Below are 17,589 nucleotides of genomic sequence, written 5' to 3'. Positions count from 1 at the left end.
CGTCTTAGAATAGGTTAATTCTTTCGCGTGACGAACACAAATTGAAGAGATGGACAGGACAGGGGCGGGACTTTAACCAGGCGTTCCTGATTCACGTTAGTGTTGCCATGTCTGCTTATTATAAGCTACGTTGGGCTTGTTTCTAAATTGTAAGTGCTTATTTGGGCTTGCTTCCTAATGTTATTTAAACCAGTATTTAATTGTCAAGTCAAATTAAGCCAAATTAATATATATTTGTCTGTGGAGAGCCAGGGAATGTTTCCACTTTTTGGGCATGTTTTCATTCAGACATATGATTATGAATATATATTTGTCTCCGGACCCTGGTCCAGTGCATTAGCAAGTGAGACAGTCGCTAACACACTGGACCAGGGCTAGCGGACCCCCATGGGCCCCATCTGAAAACATTGTATGCCAGGGAGTGGGACTGTAGGACCCCCCGGCCCCCATGCAAGAAGATCAAAATTATTCCACATTTTTGGGTGGCACGTTTTCATAGACCCTGGTTGCTTGTTTATCCCACAGTCGCAAACCTGGCAACACTGATTGACGTACACGACGCCAGCATCCGCTTTGATGCCCGAGGTGAAGTAAGTAGCATGTAGCTTCATATAATGCTCCTGAGCGAGTCAGACAAGGTTGACGACATCTGATATCACATCACAAACCCGGTCGACGGGACGACACTTTCAGCCTTGGAGGCAGACACCGGGTGGGAATAGATCCGGATGGTCGCGACGTCCTCCTCCCCACTCTGAATCACTGAATGTCTGCGTCTGCGTTGCCACTGGTGGTCCGAGTGGCTACTACTAGTACGACTGGCTAATTGGCTAAAGCTTTTTTAACAAGTGCTGCTACGCCTGACTGACGAGAGGCGAAGAGCTGTCAAAACGAGGAAATATTTTCAAGCTGCCCCCCTGCTGTCCTGTGTGTGTGACTGTGTGTCAACTGGCTGCTCCAACAGAGACCCCCCCCCGGTGTGACACTGTGACTTGTGTAGCATCGGAAAGGAAACCCAGACGTTTTTATTTCCAGGGACTTATTATTGTTGAGTAGATGAACTAGGTAAATGCTTCGTTTGTTTGCTTGTTTCTTTATTTTGGAGCGTGTTTACAGAGGACTTATTTTAGCTGCTGTTTTCTTACTTGTCTTGGTTTGAGGTTTCTACTGAACCCAACAAGGCACCAATCAATGTGTCTGAAATATTGGCAGACTAGCCAGAACCAAGAAGGGTGTTTTTAGTATGTGAATTGAATAATACACTGACATGAAGAGAGTGTTTCATATCGGTTCGTTGTACGTTTCTTCTTTAGAGGGCCAAATGGCAACGTGTCACACGGCTAGATTACAACACAGGTCCGGGTGACAGGTTGGAAAATAAACAGGTGTGACAGGTGAACTGGAACATAACATGGCACTACGCATGCGTGTTGCGTGGCACATCTCTAGGGGTATGGTGCTACTGAATGGACTCGTATCACTGGTTGAAAGTTTAACATTCCTGCAAACTGTGAAACTGGACAATTGAACCAAGGTGCATTCTCTCATTCTGCTGGATACAGTCTCTCTCCCTCTCTGACACACAATTACCACAAATCCCTTTGGATTTGCTGTCTTATCATTTTGTGGAGACTGAGCAAGTGAATCACACATGAAGTGTCAAACTATACGCTAAAGAAGGATGCCTGTATTTTGGACAATGTAAACAGAGGTTTGATTTTTGTTGTTTTGTTGGCACGGGTCAGAATGAAGAGTAACTGGGCCAGTCTAGAGAAGGAACTGGGTCGTGGTTTTGCACCTGTGTCTTTAGTCAAAATATGTCTTAAACATGATCTCTGTAGTAGTATAACCACCGTATGAGGTAAGCGCCGTAGACGCATGTCTGTTGGCTGTTTTTCAATTTGGTAGTGTTGGGTGTGTGTTGGTGAAGTGTGGGGATGTCTAGGTCGTTGGCTTGTTGACTGACTGTGAGCCAGACTGTTGTTTTTGCGCACATTACTGGGATCTGGCCAACCTGCAACAATCATGGCACCTATACTGTGGCTGTTGCTGCTGGGACTGTTATGCAGCCAAGGACAGGCTATGCCTCGGGAGGAGAGGCACAGGTTGAGGTGAGTGGAGAGAAAACGGCACATGATACTTAATGTATTGCAGTCTCCTGGACTTAGCCAAAGAAAGATATTACTCTTGGTGACACTGATCTGTTCTTCTGTTCTATCGTCCCAAAAGAGACCAAGTGGTTGAGATGTTTGATCATGCTTATCAGAATTATATGGTAAGTGCAACCCCCAGCTTCTTTTAGTTCTAGCTGAAGGAATTTAATAAATGAGTCATTGTACTGCTCTCTTCATAATTGCATTAGTTTCAGCTACAGTGAGCAACACATTTTAGGTCACTAATACTATGTCTATTTTTGAAATGCCTCTTGCTCTTTACATCCCTGCTGTGTTGTTAATGCAGCAGTGGGCCCTTCCAGCAACCCCACAAAGTAAAATACTGAGTGTTCATTTATCTCACAAGGACCCTTCCCGGTCCATTTCTACACATAATTTTTACGCTAAGCCATCACTCAGTAGGATTGTACAGTATAAGCTAAGATATTGGGACTATTATTGCTATTTTTGTTGTGATGCATTAAAATGAATCACGATGATTGTTTGAAAACTTAGAATGTGCCGTTTCTGCAATCTATTGGAGCATGTATACTCTGCTGTAATGTTGATTTAACCGAAGTCCACTTCATTGACCGGAGTCCCCCAGGGGTCTATACTTGGTCCGCTCCTTTTTCCCCTCTACGGGACCCGTTGTGAGCTTGTAGATATGCTATAATGTTCTGTGAAGAATTGCAACATGTTGTGAGCTTGTAGATATGCTATTTTCTCAGTGAGATAAGCAAAATGTGAGAAATCTTTCTATTTGTTTGTTACCCAGGACCATGCATACCCAGCAGATGAGCTTATGCCTCTAACATGCAGAGGAAGAGTACGTGGGCTTGAACCCAGTCGAGGAGATGTAGACGATGCACTGGGAAAGTGAGTGGCCACTTGGTTTCCTTATACGAGGACAAAGTAGTATCAACTCAGATTCTGTACCACATTCATTTTCAGCTCATATTAATACCTTTTTGGAGGTGGCCATTATAAGTTCTCCTCTTCTATATGGAGAAAGATGGCTTTGCACATGGTAAATAGTGATTGAGTCTCTTTCTGTGTTTTAGGTTCTCTCTCACACTCATAGACACTCTGGATACTCTAGTGGTGAGTAGTTTGTTTGCTTTACAGTCATCTGATCTATTGTAGTTAATGACTACTACTAGTGGAGGTGAATTCAATGTTTCCTGACATTCTATTTTCACAAGCACTTTCTTACACATCTTGCAGGCCTTTGAATACTGTCATGAGTAAGTTAGTCATGATTCATTCAAATGTTGTATCCTATGGCTCTTGTTTGTCATTCACAGCTGTTGAACAAAACGGAAGAGTTTGACGCTGCCGTGAGGAGAGTCCTGACGGATGTGAGGCTGGACAATGACATTGTGGTGTCAGTCTTTGAAACCAACATCCGGGTGCTGGGGTGAGAATAGAAATGTTTACCTGCAAACAAAGATGGTTAAGAATAGAAAACCTGAAGGGTTTCACATGAACTCTGGTTTCTACTACAACTACTAGTGAACAGATGCGGCACCAGTATGTTCCTTAATTGTCAACCAAATAAATAGAACAATAATGAGGAACTGTGACTGTGATCACTCAGCTATGAAATCTTGATGGTGTCCCACTAGCTTACGCAGCTGTTCAATGTGTGTGTGTGCACTCAGGGGGCTGCTGGGAGGACACTCCATGGCTGTGATGCTCAAGGAGGGAGGGCAGCACATGCTGTGGTACCAGGATGAGCTCCTGCACATGGCCAAAGACCTGGGCCACCGGCTGCTGCCTGCCTTCAACACCAGCAGTGGCCTGCCTTACCCCAGGGTGAGAGAGCACAACACACGTCTACACACTGTATCGTAGCTGTCAGGGCAAAAACCTCCTCCTCCTCCCACAAAAGTATCAAGAGCTTGTAGATCTGCTGTCTCCAAGCGTGGCACGAGCTCGTCGATCTGCTACTTTTTATGCTTGAATTTGAATCCTGAAAAGTAACTGTTTTGGATGTGAATTTTCCACCCGACAGAGACCATATGAGTGTATTCATCCCATTCGTAAGGATTTATTACTGACTATGCTTCTCATTAGTGTGTTATAGCACGTTTACACTAGACCAAGTGTACATGATTATCTACAAATGTCATTTGTAGATAATCATGTAGACATGGTCTAGTGTTGAACCAGGATGTACAGATAAACACACAGTATGCAGCCAGCACTCTGTGTGAGACACATTAGCACTAGACATCAGAAAAAAGACATGCACATTTGACAAGAAGGAGTGCCACAGCGAAGGCAAATGTCACTTTCAGATAATGACAGCATCATTCTATTTTCTGCACACAGATGTCAGTTTTTAGAGGCAGACCTTTTCATGGTTTACTAGTTTTAACACTGTTGAGTCTGAAAGTACATTCAAATCTGGTTATTGTTCTTCTCAATAGGTGAATTTGAGACATGGTGTCAGGAGTCCGGAAAGCAGGACAGGCACCGAAACTGACACCTGTACTGCTTGTGCGGGGACCATGATTTTGGAGTTTGCGGCTTTAAGTCGTTTTACTGGGGATCCCGTGTTTGAGGTAAAACAACCCTTTATATTATGAGATAATCCATTTGATCGCACTCTTAAATTAAGCATTTTTAAATATATACAAAAATATATATACAATATATTTTTATTAGGGAATTAAATGTCTATGCTGATATTTCGTCACAAACTTCCTGTGGAAATGTTTATTCAAAGTTTTCGCATTGGTCATGAAAAGTAAGTTGAACTGCAGTCTGCATTGGTTGTTAAAAGGTATAAAACTGGCATTTTCAATGGTTATGACTAGTGCTTTACAACAACTTTATTTTTCACTCACTGTCAGATTTCCCATTGGCACAACTTGGCAGCAAACTGCAGTATTAGTGCCTCCTGGCTGGTGGTGGCCGGTGAGGGAGAGATTATGGTGTCTTACTCTATGTATTGATCAGTTGATTGATGATGTGCCCACACACACACACACACACACACACACACAAACTCATACATCAACAGATCCACGCCCGAAGAGCCTTGGATTTCCTGTGGGAGAAGAGACAGAGGAACAGCAACCTGGTGGGGACCACCATAAACATCCACTCTGGAGAGTGGGTCCGCAGGGGTGAGAGGCAGCAAAGAGAGAGAGAGAGAGTGGGCACATATATGCACGAAGAAGCGGCAAGAAAGCGCAGAGCAGGCGTCTCTTCCAGGTTTTTAGACAGCTGGTGGAAGGAAATGAAGCTTGCGCACGTCTTCAACTTGTAGCGTCGGCAAAGAGTTTCAGTTTTTTGGCCGACGCTTGTCGGTTGAAGTTGAAGCCGCACGCAAGCGTCATTTCCATCCACCAGCTGTCTAAAAACCCTGAAGAGACTCCTTGACTAGGCGTTTCTTGACGCAACAGTGTAGTTGTACCAGGGCCGGCTCCAAGATGAAATGACTAAGGGGGCAGTCGGAACTTTTGAGGGGGCACACTAAGTGTTGTTATTTTTTATTTTATACAGCTATTGTGTCGTTTAATCTGGAGTTGTGGTCTCCTCTTCAATGCAAGAACGAATGTTACCTTGAATTGCAGTTGTAGACTCTAGACACCAGTTTGAATAGCCTACTAATTAAATGGTGTGCCTATAGGTGAGTCGCGCGTGTGCGTAACGAGCACGCGCGCAACAAATTCTGCGTTGTCGCACCGCGACTTCTCAGAGCATAAACGCAGGTCTCATTGAAAATGAATTATAGGCGCGTTTTATCGCTCCCCGTTTGCAAGGCCATTTTAGCATCGGTTCTCAAATCTGGCAACGCTTGGGCTGAAGGGAAAGTGGGAGCTTAAGAACACAAGCATGCATGTGGGGAAAGTGGAATTATAAAAAGAGCTGACAATGTTTTTTTCTTTAGAGACGTACGTACTGTATATGGGGCGACTGAGGGGGGATTAGTCAAAGTGTTAGTGTTTGGTTTGTCACGCTACATGGTGTTCTGTGTTTACGCCTTTCCAGACAGCGGAGTGGGAGCAGGAATCGACTCGTATTATGAATACCTGCTGAAAGCCTACGTGCTCCTTGGAGATGACCTGTTTCTGCAGCGCTTTAACATTGTGAGACAACACACACGCACATACACACATATACCCATACACAGACGGGGTAACCAGATCCTCGCTTTCTGGATAATAGGATTCTGTTATGATACAGGACAGGACTATTCCATTAGGTTAGTAGTGAACATTCTTGGCTTAACCCTTTTGCTTACGGTATGCCTTTCAGTTTTGATATTATCCTGTATTGGATTTGATCAGACAGAGACTTTGTTCTCAAACGTTTTGTTTTACAATCACAAGATCAGTTCATGACACCGCTGGCTTCCAATGTCCCCTTTTGTTCTGCTCTGCGCTGTTTGTAGGTCACCAAGCATCATTCACTCTATTTATTTTGTAATATGTTTGCCACTGTGGCCAGTGGACCATAAAGTAGAGGTCCTGCCCTGTTGACTACACAGTCAAATGTGTTAATTTATCCATCTGTGTTAAATTATCCATTTGTAACTCTGAGAGTTTTATGAATTCACTTTGTATATTCCTTACAGCACTATGCATCTATAATGAAGTACATAAGCCAACCCCCTCTACTGCTAGATGTCCATATCCACAAACCTCTGCTTCCTGCTCGCACCTGGATGGACTCTCTACTGGCCTTCTTCCCAGGACTTCAGGTCAGACGCACGCACAAACACAAAAACACGCGCCACACTTGGGTATTAACTTCACACCTTCGGGGATAATTATACTCTTAATGGCACTCGCTTGTGGCTCCAAGCCTCCAACTGCTGGTGCTCTTCTGTCTTTACCACATAATTGCATCATCCCGGTTTTGAAACATCTCAAATGGTGTTGCATGTCTCTATATGTTACTTTGTGTCCTGTATCTCCTCTCTGTAAATATCGGAAATAATCTTTTAATCTTTTTGCCACAAATGACACAATGCAGGTGTTGAAAGGAGATATTCGTCCCGCCATTGAAACCCATGAGATGTTGTACCAAGTTACAAAGAAGCACAACTTCCTCCCTGAGGTAATCTGTCTCTCTTTCTCTGAATACTCACTTACCATCTGTTTTATTCTGCCCCAGGCTCTAACATTGCCACAATGAATGAGTTGATTCACTGAAATATGTGATGGGGGGGGAACACAAATAACTCCATATGGCTCATGTTGGCAACGAAAACGGTGGTGGAAGTTAGCTTTCATTTGATGCCTTCTGGGCTACGTTACAGCTTTGCCTCTGTGTTCTAACTCTACTACTCGCAATGGAGGCTTGATCCCCTTGTTTCCCTACCTCCCTTCCTCAGGCCTTCACAACTGATTTCAGGGTACACTGGGCTCAGCATCCCCTGAGGCCTGAGTTTGCAGAGAGCACCTATTTCCTTTATAAGGTAATTTATCAAGGATGTGTGACATAATGCTGAGGCATTATACTTTTGTTAATCCAAATACAGTATGTCCACAGTACACTAAAATATTGATGGCATTGAATAAATCTCATCTGATACACATGTGACCCCACAAATCAATGCTTTACACACAGCCTTTCATGAATCGCACGACTGTCTTTATTTAAAAGCTCTACACTAAAATATAGTTGGATATTTACGAAGAGCCTTGTGAATGAGGCCCAATGTTCAAAAGCTAAATCTCTGTGTACACCATAGCTGACTTTGTGGGGTGGAAGATGTTTCTCTGTCACACCAAATTAAAAACAACTGAGACAGTATCAGCTATTAAGCAGGGGCAAGCACAAACTGTAGATTACTAACTGCCATTCCATTACAATGTCATGAAATAGATTTTTTCTATACTGTATACAGTTTCATGTGAGGAACGGAGAATATGAAAACGCTCAGAAAAACTATGAATTATGATGATTACATAGCTGTGTAGACTATTGTGTGATGCTACTAGTTCGGCTAACTGAGAGGACATCTAGCAAAGCTATCCTTCAGTGGATTGTGTTTTGTCTGTGATGGTGATGCCTAACCCAAACAGAAGTTTTTATTCATTCCAATATTCAATTCCAAAAAGACAATTAAATCGCTAATCGAAATTATTTTGTGACAATTAATCATCAACTGAATTTGTAAACGTCCTACCTGTCTGTTTCTCACACAAGGCCACAGGAGACCATTACTACCTGGAAGCAGGGCGCACAGTTCTGGACAACCTCAATCGCTTCGCCCGTGTCCCTTGTGGCTTCGCCGCCATGAAGGACGTGCGCACCGGCAGCCATGAGGATCGGTGAGAACACTGAGGCTAATTTATACTTTGTCAAATAACTGTGTCATGAGTGACCAATGACTTACTTTTCTTTTTAACTGATAAAACTGTTGATGCGGTCATTAAGATGTATACAGTATATTAGCCTTGGGGGATGATGCTGCTCAAAGGCTGCTGACATGCAACTGCAAACATCACTGTACACACTTGGTGTATGAAACTATTTGGCAAGTGCTGTTTGTTACGTTATTATTATTTTGGAGGCGAGGTGGGTTGAGATGGTGGATTAATAAAAAGAAGATGATGTGGAAAGACTCCCATTATGAAACTTATTAGTGATTAACATTTCGAGCCACCAAGCACTTCCCCAGACTGAGGAAGAGCCTGGTTGCTTTAAATGTCAATCACAAATACAGTCTGGCAACTGGGAGTTATGTTTTGAATGCAGATTTATTTTATTCAGCACCTGACCCGCTCGTAGGTATGGGACAGGCGTGTCTTTTGCACTTTTTCTCCAGTTGGAAAAAGCCTGACATGAAACCTGACATTGAATTGAATATTTAATATATAATGTAGCCTAGCTTTATTGGCTGTGTGCTGTCCATAGTGACTGACTGCCCTCTCTTCTCAGCATGGACTCCTTCTTCTTGGCTGAGATGTTTAAATACTTGTTCCTGCTGTTTGCTGATCCCGAGGACCTCCCGTTTGATGTGGAGGACTACATCTTCACCACAGAGGCTCACCTCTTACCCCTATCTCTCTCCATGGCACCTCACGCTCCATCTGCCCCCAGCAATAACACAACGGTAACCACAGTGATTTCACCAGAGCTACAGACACGCATGCACACCTTTTTACGCATTTAACATCTTTATTTGCGTTCACATTTAACAAGAAATACATAGACAATAATAGATGCACAAACTTGAGAAACTGGACAAGTGTTTGAGGATACAGCTCACAGACACATTAAGCATTGTCTCCTCCATGTGTGGCAACTGAACAGAATTTAGCCAATGCCTTTGCTCTTGGCATTCCTGCAATTCTCAGGCCTCTTACAACACTACAACACGAATTGACAATGAAGGGAAAATTTACGTCATGTGTCATTTATGTCATATTGTCTCTTTATTTTTAATGGAGTTTAATGTTTGTGATTGCTCCGTTGTTGTTTTACAACACTATTACATCACCTAATCAACATGAGATAGACTTTAATATATTAGTGCCCCTCACTTCACACGGGTGTGATTTTCTTATTTTTTATTTTCTAAATTTCTATCCCACGATTTTGGGCTGACCAGGAGGCAGTATAGAGACCAGGATTACTGCATGCTTTTTGCGAGGATACCTACCTAGGGGACACACAAAAGCCCTTTAGCCAACCCCACTTAGGGTATAGTATGGGCGCTGATGATGCCGAGGAGAGGACCACGGCCCCAATGCCCACAGTGTCCGCGGCAGGAATCAAACCTGGGACCTTCTTCCTGTGAGAGGACAGCACTACCGGCTGCGCCACTGTGCCGGCACAACTAACTTCTTTCTCATTTTAGTCAGAGGAGGAGATGGATGACTCTAACTTTGATTGGACCTGCCCGAACACCCGCCTCCTGTTCCCTGACCCCGCCTTCCCCCGTAACCTGCGAGAGCCAATCCGTAGCGCCGTTGACAAAAGCTGTCCTCGTCCTGCTCCTTATCGGTATGTCCACAATCCTTTTATCTCATTGCTGACACAAATGTTTTCTTTTTTTAAGCGTCAAAGTGACATGAAAATGACAGGAAAAATTAGTCATTATGGGGGATTCTATGACATAAATTCTACAAGACAAAAAAGAAAGACATTTGATTCACTCCCTGACAGCAGTGGTGGGAAAAATCGGTCGTCGGGATTGGGACTCAAACACGCAACACACTGTCGGGCTGGATTACCAGCCTAGATGCCCAGAAGTTAAAGTATCAATACTACAATGTAGAAATACTCTGTTACAAGTAAAGGTCAGGAATTCAAAATCGACTTGAGTAAATATCAACTATAAACATGTACTTAAAATACCAAAAGCAAATGTACTTGTGGTGGCATAATTTTCCACAAGTCTGAATTCCATTTGCCACTTTCACTAGCTTGATGCAGGCTTAAATTACACCGTGCGTGTGTGTATATACAAGTGGGGTTACTGTCTTTGCACATCCATTTGGCAGAAACTGGACCACAGACACTCCATGATGCAGAGATGACATTTATGGTTCTTTACTGAAAGATGCAGCAGTACAAAACTGCACACAAAAAAGAAACAAATATTGTCCTTGCACAAGTACAGTTTGTCATCTGTTCCAATAACTAGTGTCCTTTCGCTTTCTCTCATGTTACATCACTGAATAAATATCTGAATCAACTTTAGGGGGCGCTCTTTACCAAATTACTGTACTCAAACACAAGGCAATATTAAAATACAAAAAATATGAATTAAGGTGATACTTTTGGCATAAAATAATTTAAATTAAAGCACAGTGAAACTTTTCCTACATTGTGGTGGGGTCCAAAATGTGTTGGGTTGGAGCTATTCCCGGTGTGTGGCGAAGCCTAGAGGCTATGGGCACCCCCACAAAAGTTTTCTTTGATTTGATTTCACATTTAGCTGTGTGATATGTTGTTTCTTTCCTTTTTCTTAATGTTCTTTTTCAACTCTCTGTCCATCCTTTATACCCATCCCTGCCTCCAGTGAGCCCGGTATGGGCCGTCCTCCGCTGAGGGCGCAGGATTTCATGGCAAACAACCCTGAACATCTGGAGATGCTGAGAAGGATGGGAGTCAGCCTCATCCACCTGAAGGATGGCAGGGTGCAGCTGGTACAGCACGCCACACAGGTAAGCAAGTGGAAGTAGGAGAAAAGTAATTTCTCTCTGTCCTACACAAATGTAATTGATTGATTGAAAGGCCGAACATTTACTTTTACAGAATATTGACATATCTTAAAATATTAATGAACATGCGTACGTGCTCTCGTGCGCACACACACACACACACACACACACACACACACACACACACCCCTTTTCAACCTTTCCACCTTTCTGTCTTCTCACTGGGGTGCACCTCCTCCAGGCGGTGAGTGCGGTAGCTGCAGAGGACGGCATGCGTTTCATGCAGGAGATGATGGAGCTTTCCAGCCAGCAGCAGAAGGAGCAGCTCCCACCCAGGGCCATTCAGATCGTGTCACACCCCTACTTTGGCAGAGTGGTACTGACTGCCGGCCCAGCACAGTTTGGCACAGACCTGTCCAAGAGCACCACAGGGGTGATTTTCCAGCTTTAGAAACTGCCAATTTTTCAAACGTGTACCTAATTATGTCTGCATGTTTGTTTTTCCCCTAAGCCGGTCACTCACATTACCTTCAGGCATTTTCTCCTTTTGAGTGAGAACCTACTTACTTCCCTCGAGTGTTCAACTTTATTCAGAAAGAGGCATGGATAAGATTTAGGAAATCTCAAATCCCTATTGGGATTTGGGATTGTAGGATTGTGGCCAGCAGGACAGCAAGAGGGATTAGCCTGCAGTGCCACCCAGTATTAATTGTTGCACCGTTCATGTTGGACCACAGCTGAATCACTATTCTCCACTTTCCTCCTGTGTGCAGGTACGGGGTTTTGTTACTGTGGCCGAGCCCTATAGCGGCTGTACTGAGCTGGCCAATGCTGAGTATGTCCAGGGCCGCATCGCCCTGCTTCAGAGGGGTCAGTGCATGTTCGCTGAGAAGGCTCGACACATCCAGAAAGCCGGCGCCATCGGAGGCATCGTCATCGGTGAGGACAAGCAACTAATCAGACGAGACGCAGGATATCAACTCAGTGACTAGATTAGGCCCAGATAATTGAATTGCCTTTTAAGACGGCCGGTCGTCACGCTTCCGGCACGTTGCAACGATGACTGAATAAATACAGTAGAACTTGTATAAGCTGATTATAAATGATCGACCGTGAGACTGTGTACACCACTCTGATCTCAAGTCTTTTCTCTTCTCATCTCCCTCGACTATCTCCCTTCGCAGATGACAATGAGGGAAGCAGCAGCGACACAGCCCCCCTGTTTCAGATGGCCGGGGACGGACGAAACACAGAAGATGTCACTCTGCCTCTCCTCTTCCTCTTCCACAAGGAGGGCAACATCCTGCTTGAGTCTTTGAAGGACTACAAAGAGGTGGAGGTGTTAATGAGTGACAAGGCCAGGGACAGAGGTGGGGACAGCATTTGTGGTACATTTCTACAGCTTTTCAGCTTTTCAAGCATGGAATGCGGCTCAGCGTGCTTCACGAAACTAGATCACACACTAGATGTGCTTTTTTTGTGGTTGAAACGTACTTTCCTTGTTTGTCGCTCTCATAATCATCACTCCATAAACCTCTCCTAATGCTTGTTGGACATTTTGACGTACAGGAATACAGAGATTATGACTTATACTGGTGGCCCCTCGTGTACAGTACGTAGCTGTACTGGAGGAGGGTGTTGGAAAGTATTGTCTGAACCCCCCCCGTCTCCCAGGTTCCTCTGTTCCCTGTGGTGGACTGTAACGGTGCCTCTCCTCTCCCCTCCCTCCGTCTCCCAGGTTCCTCTGTTCCCTGTGGTGGACTGTAACGGTGCCTCTCCTCTCTTTTTCCATTATTTCTTTTTCCTCCCCTCTTGGGATGAGCAGCAGCCATATTCAAAGGTAACCCTCTCCCAGGCACCTTGGGCGCCAGTAAGTATCCTCTGCTTTCTCTTCCTCCTTATCTCTGCAAGGTTTCCCGCCCCCTTTTTGTCATGCTTTCCCTGCCATTCTACTTCTTATCGCCTCTTTACAACCACGTTGCCCATAGTACTGAATGTCTGACGTCCCTCTCTCTCACTCCACCTTAACTCATTGTCCGCCACCAAAACCCCTGGGCACTGTCTGTTAACGCCACCATAGACTCTTTCTATTTCACATAGAGAACAAGACCGTTTCCGGTCCCCCAAAAATAGTTGGAGATAATCAGCTAGAGCTAATGTGATCGTCTATTTAAGAGTATTCAGATGCATTCATATTTTAACCGTTCGGTAACCGGGATTTTCTATTGAGTCACTCAACGGCTATACTGTAGATCAGAGGCCCTATCTATCGTCTATCTATGCCTTTTTTTGAGGGGCGATGTCTGGCTTTTAGCAATTGCGTCACTTCACACAGTTGTGTTTTTTTTGAGGGGTGCTATCCCCTCCTATGCCCAGCTTTGTGTGTTTGTGTGACAAGACATCTGAGGTTGAGACTAATAACTTTCCATTCAGACGCAAGCAGACAATCATGGCAACAAGCAATTAACTAACAGTACTGAGTCTTAGGGCTTTATGAAGGGAATTACTGAGATCTATTTCACATCTACCAACCAGAGCTGAATTGAAATGTGGATGAGGGCAATATCTACCTGGCCCAGCCGGGCCTTTAGCAGTTTCATTCCCGGTACAACTTATTTTGTGGTACAATTTTCTCTCTGTTCAGATTGGTTGAACAAGAGTGCTTTATTCAGTGGGAAACATGACTCACCCTCAGCACTGTCCTGTTACAGCTGACAGCATCTTGATTCTCTATTTCTGACTGGGGATGACCGCATAGAGGTGTGTGTGTGTGTGTGTGTGTGTGTGTGTGTGTGTGTGTGTGTGAGACTTTATTCCTTCTCAACAAAAGACATGTTAAAATAAAAACCTTTTTTAATGAGAGTCATCACTATTTGTATAGGTATATTTATTCAAACATGTGCTGTGGTGTGATATAAATGGAACAATTATTATATCCAAACCGGGCTTTTTAGATTGCTCAGAGTGAAATCACTTCCTCTGCTGCTGAGTTGGGTTGTGAGCTCTCTGTTAATCATCATCATGCATGTTTCTGCTTGACCTACATTTTCAATTTGAATCAATTGAAGTGACATTGTGTCGCTCTTGCATTCAGTGCAGCCGCCCAAGTCCGGCAGCCAGGGGGTGTGGATTGGGAAATTTGGTATCTAGTTTTTTTTATTAGCCTAAAATATTTTCTATATACTGTACATCCATTCATGAATCCACTTGCTGACTGGCTGTCTGTATTGAGCAATTTGTTTATTATAGGGGTTTATGTGAAATTTCATTATGCTTTGACGTGTCAAACTAGGGGGTTTTCATGATTCTGAATCCATTCCATTAGTTTTGCACAAAAACACTCCTTGGGCTAAAAACGGCCATAGCCGTCATCAACAATGTGATGAAGTCAGCACATTTGTGTGCCAAGTGGTTATGGCTTTATACATGAAGCATAATGAAAATTTGAAAATCTGGCCTTATATCGGATGTTAATGGTATGATCACATATATCCCCCTATAAGACAAATTGCTCAATACCGACAGCCGGTCAGCAAGTGGGTTCAGGAATGTATGTAATGTATATAAACAATACATAATACCAAATTTCCCACTTGAAACAAAAGAAGCCTGTTGGCTGCCAGACTAACCTGACACGGCCACAATGGCAGAGAAGAACAGCTGCTGTGCAAGGTTTGAATTTGTAATCTTTGTTGACAGCCCTCTCAATCACACCGTCTCTCTCTCCTCAGGTGTGGACGTACACGAAGAAGAGGACTGCGTAATGCAAGACACCACGCCTGCCTCGTTCACAGCTGTCGACCAATCCCAAATGAGCACAGTGGAACTGGACGAGGCAGCCCCTGAGGAAGCGAGCCCCTGTGAGGAGGACGTCGGTCCTATGGGCGAGGAAATCAGTCCGTCGGAGGTGGAAGCGAGCCCAGCGGAGACGACGGAGCCGGGTGTAGAGAGAGACTCTGATAAGGAGGAGGAGCCCGAAGGCGACGTGGACTCGAGCAACCAATCGGTAGATGAGTTGCTGTCTGATTGGCGCGAGGACTTGGAGGCGTTTAAACAGATGGAGAAGGATGAACTCTGACCGATGTCTGACAACTCTGCTCCTCTGCGATACCCCCCTCCCCCCCACATCCCCCAGGAGAGCGTCATGATCCCAGTGTGGAAATGACTCCGTGGGGGGGATTATGTCTCCGCCTATAATCAAATACAAATTAACTGATGGGACACTTTTATGAGTGGGGAAATAGTTTTTGATCAAGCATGGCAAATGAGGGATGGCTGTGCCTCTCACCTCGTCCTCTTCTAGTGGCAGTCGGTGCCAAGGCAGCACAGATGTCATATTTGAACTGTGAAGGACTCCTCTTTGCCCCTTTGATGCTTGAGAGACCAAGGTTTCAACTCCACTTTGTGACTCAATTTGACTTTCAATTTGACTTTATTCTGATTCATAACATACGATAGTAGTCAAACTCTATAACCTGGACCAGTCTGCATCATAACATATCTCTCTCTTTAAAAAAAAATCTGGTCTTATTTTCAGTCTCTTCCCCTGACCATTTCTGACTTTATTTTGTTTGAAAATGGGAGATCATCTTGAATGCTGGTTGAACAATTCTTTGCTGATTTTTATTAATTATCTGACTGTTGGGTAGATTTTTTTTATATTGAACTGTGCCGATCTAATTGGTGGTTGCAATGTTTACGGTTATCTTTAATCACTTGTATGGCTTTAATGTGAGTGTGAGTGTGTGAAGCGCTGGTGGTTGGTCACATGCTCCAACCACCACCAGGATCTTATCAAAAGTTAAAGTGCATCAAGCCAGCTATCCAGGAAGACCTATGAAGTCAAATAATGTGCTATTGTAAATATGTATTTGTAAAATACTAATGTTGCCCATATAGACAGAAATAATATAGAGCTGCTTTGCTCAGGTTCTGGTCAGTTTGAGTGATCAGATCTCCCCCAATACCAGTGAGACACCCGACACATGACCACATGGATGAGTCCTCTGCTCAACCGTCCTGACTATAAAACTGACAGTACCAGCAGAGGCCTCCGGGGGGGAGGGGACAGTTTGATCTATGCTGCAAACTGCCCGACCAACTGGAAGGGGAAAATAAGTAAAACATATTAAAGCCAATGAGTTAACAGTGAAATTTAATAAAAATTAATAAGGAAATTGCTTTGTCTGCCTTTAATTTTACCTGTTTAGTGATTGAGGCTTTATTTCAATATGTAACTGAAATATAGTGAAAAGCAGAGGTGATTTATTTATTATAAAGTTTGCCATTGTTATAAAAACATTAGTTTTGCTCTGTATAATTACTCGTCATACAGAATCTGAAAAATAATGTACAGTACATCAGTGGTTTTCAACCCTTTTTACATCGAGGCCCATTATGTATTCAGCATTTGAGCCACGGACCATGATTTGATGAGATTTATAGCCTCTCAGACCCAAGACTAAAGAATATTTTGTTATTGAATGCTGCACCTGTACTATAGACGAATAACAGTTAAGTCCACACTAATTCCCTGATGGACTGATCAAGGGTAGCTACTGGGACGTGAATCGGGATTTGATCAACTTCCACTCCTGAGTGCAGTGCCTGGTACTGGGAGTCTGGTGCAATGCACAGGTCCTGGTGAGAGCAGGAGTGGACCTGGTGAGACGTAGGAGGGGCCCGGTCAGGAGTCAACCCACAGAGCCTAGTCCTTCCACACGCCAGATTTTGGTTCTCCCAGTACTGGCAGAGTAGTTCCGGAGCAACGGATTGTGTGGCCTTGCTCATTCCCTGATGGACTGATTAAGGGTAGCTACTGTCTGGGACATCACTGAAGATACGTCCCAGGTGCATCCATGTGATGTATTTTTATTTATCCATAATGTATAAATGATGGATAAGGGGTCAGGACAACGAGGCCTTTTCGTGGAGGGGTCAGAATAAAATTTGGACTTATAAACTGATATTCGTCTATAGTACTCTTATACATTCTCTAATTGACTTCTTGTAAATTAAGTAATGCTGATGTTTAACAATAATTTAACTCTCGACAGTAAAGATCTATAAGGGTCCATTTGGTTACCAACTCCTCCATCATTTAGCTGGGGACCACCTCAAGGACTACTGGTTGAAATGTAAAACCAATGATGTACATTGTACAAGTAGCCTTCATGATGGACCATGTATTGTACAGTTTTGAAATGGGACACATTTTGGTGCCAAAGCACCCAACTTAAAGAAAACGGGTTTATGTGTAGTAGTACTGTAGTTTGGTGTAAATTGTGACAAGCAAAAAT

At 43.8% G+C, this 17,589-nt stretch overlaps 1 protein-coding gene across 3 annotated transcripts; it reads left to right on the top strand.

Moving 5' to 3' along the window:
- The first annotated feature begins 560 nt into the window (after window positions 1-560).
- edem3 (ER degradation enhancer, mannosidase alpha-like 3) lies at window positions 561-16,467 on the top strand. 3 transcript variants are annotated; one of them, XM_080771177.1, is made up of 20 exons: window positions 561-2,111; window positions 2,230-2,275; window positions 2,932-3,032; window positions 3,218-3,257; window positions 3,461-3,573; window positions 3,818-3,971; window positions 4,589-4,723; window positions 5,185-5,290; window positions 6,159-6,256; window positions 6,745-6,870; window positions 7,146-7,229; window positions 7,507-7,590; window positions 8,325-8,449; window positions 9,060-9,234; window positions 9,982-10,127; window positions 11,149-11,293; window positions 11,532-11,723; window positions 12,064-12,229; window positions 12,475-12,660; window positions 15,022-16,467. In XM_080771177.1, exons 1-20 carry the CDS (start codon window positions 2,026-2,028, stop codon window positions 15,366-15,368), a joined length of 2,655 nt encoding a protein of 884 aa, XP_080627303.1. In that variant the 5' UTR covers window positions 561-2,025; the 3' UTR covers window positions 15,369-16,467. The 3 variants fall into 3 exon arrangements, with proteins under 3 accessions (XP_080627303.1, XP_080627302.1, XP_080627304.1); XM_080771176.1 differs by having other exon boundaries at window positions 12,475-12,678; XM_080771178.1 differs by lacking the exon at window positions 15,022-16,467 and adding an exon at window positions 13,029-13,072 and having other exon boundaries at window positions 12,475-12,678.
- Window positions 16,468-17,589: the final 1,122 nt, after the last annotated feature.

Source organism: Protomyctophum bolini (genome assembly GCF_963924005.1).
Source record: "Protomyctophum bolini genome assembly, chromosome: 8".
NCBI lineage: Eukaryota > Metazoa > Chordata > Actinopteri > Myctophiformes > Myctophidae > Protomyctophum > Protomyctophum bolini.
This window is presented reverse-complemented; position numbering and strand designations above follow the sequence as displayed.

Excerpts from the sequence above, each read along its gene's own strand:
- edem3 (XM_080771176.1), top strand. The coding sequence starts at position 2,026 with ATGGCACCTATACTGTGGCTGTTGCTGCTGGGACTGTTATGCAGCCAA. Across the intron at positions 7,591-8,324 it reads GCACCTATTTCCTTTATAAG|GCCACAGGAGACCATTACTA; the intron begins GTAATTTATCAA and ends TTCTCACACAAG. Across the intron at positions 11,724-12,063 it reads TGTCCAAGAGCACCACAGGG|GTACGGGGTTTTGTTACTGT; the intron begins GTGATTTTCCAG and ends TCCTGTGTGCAG.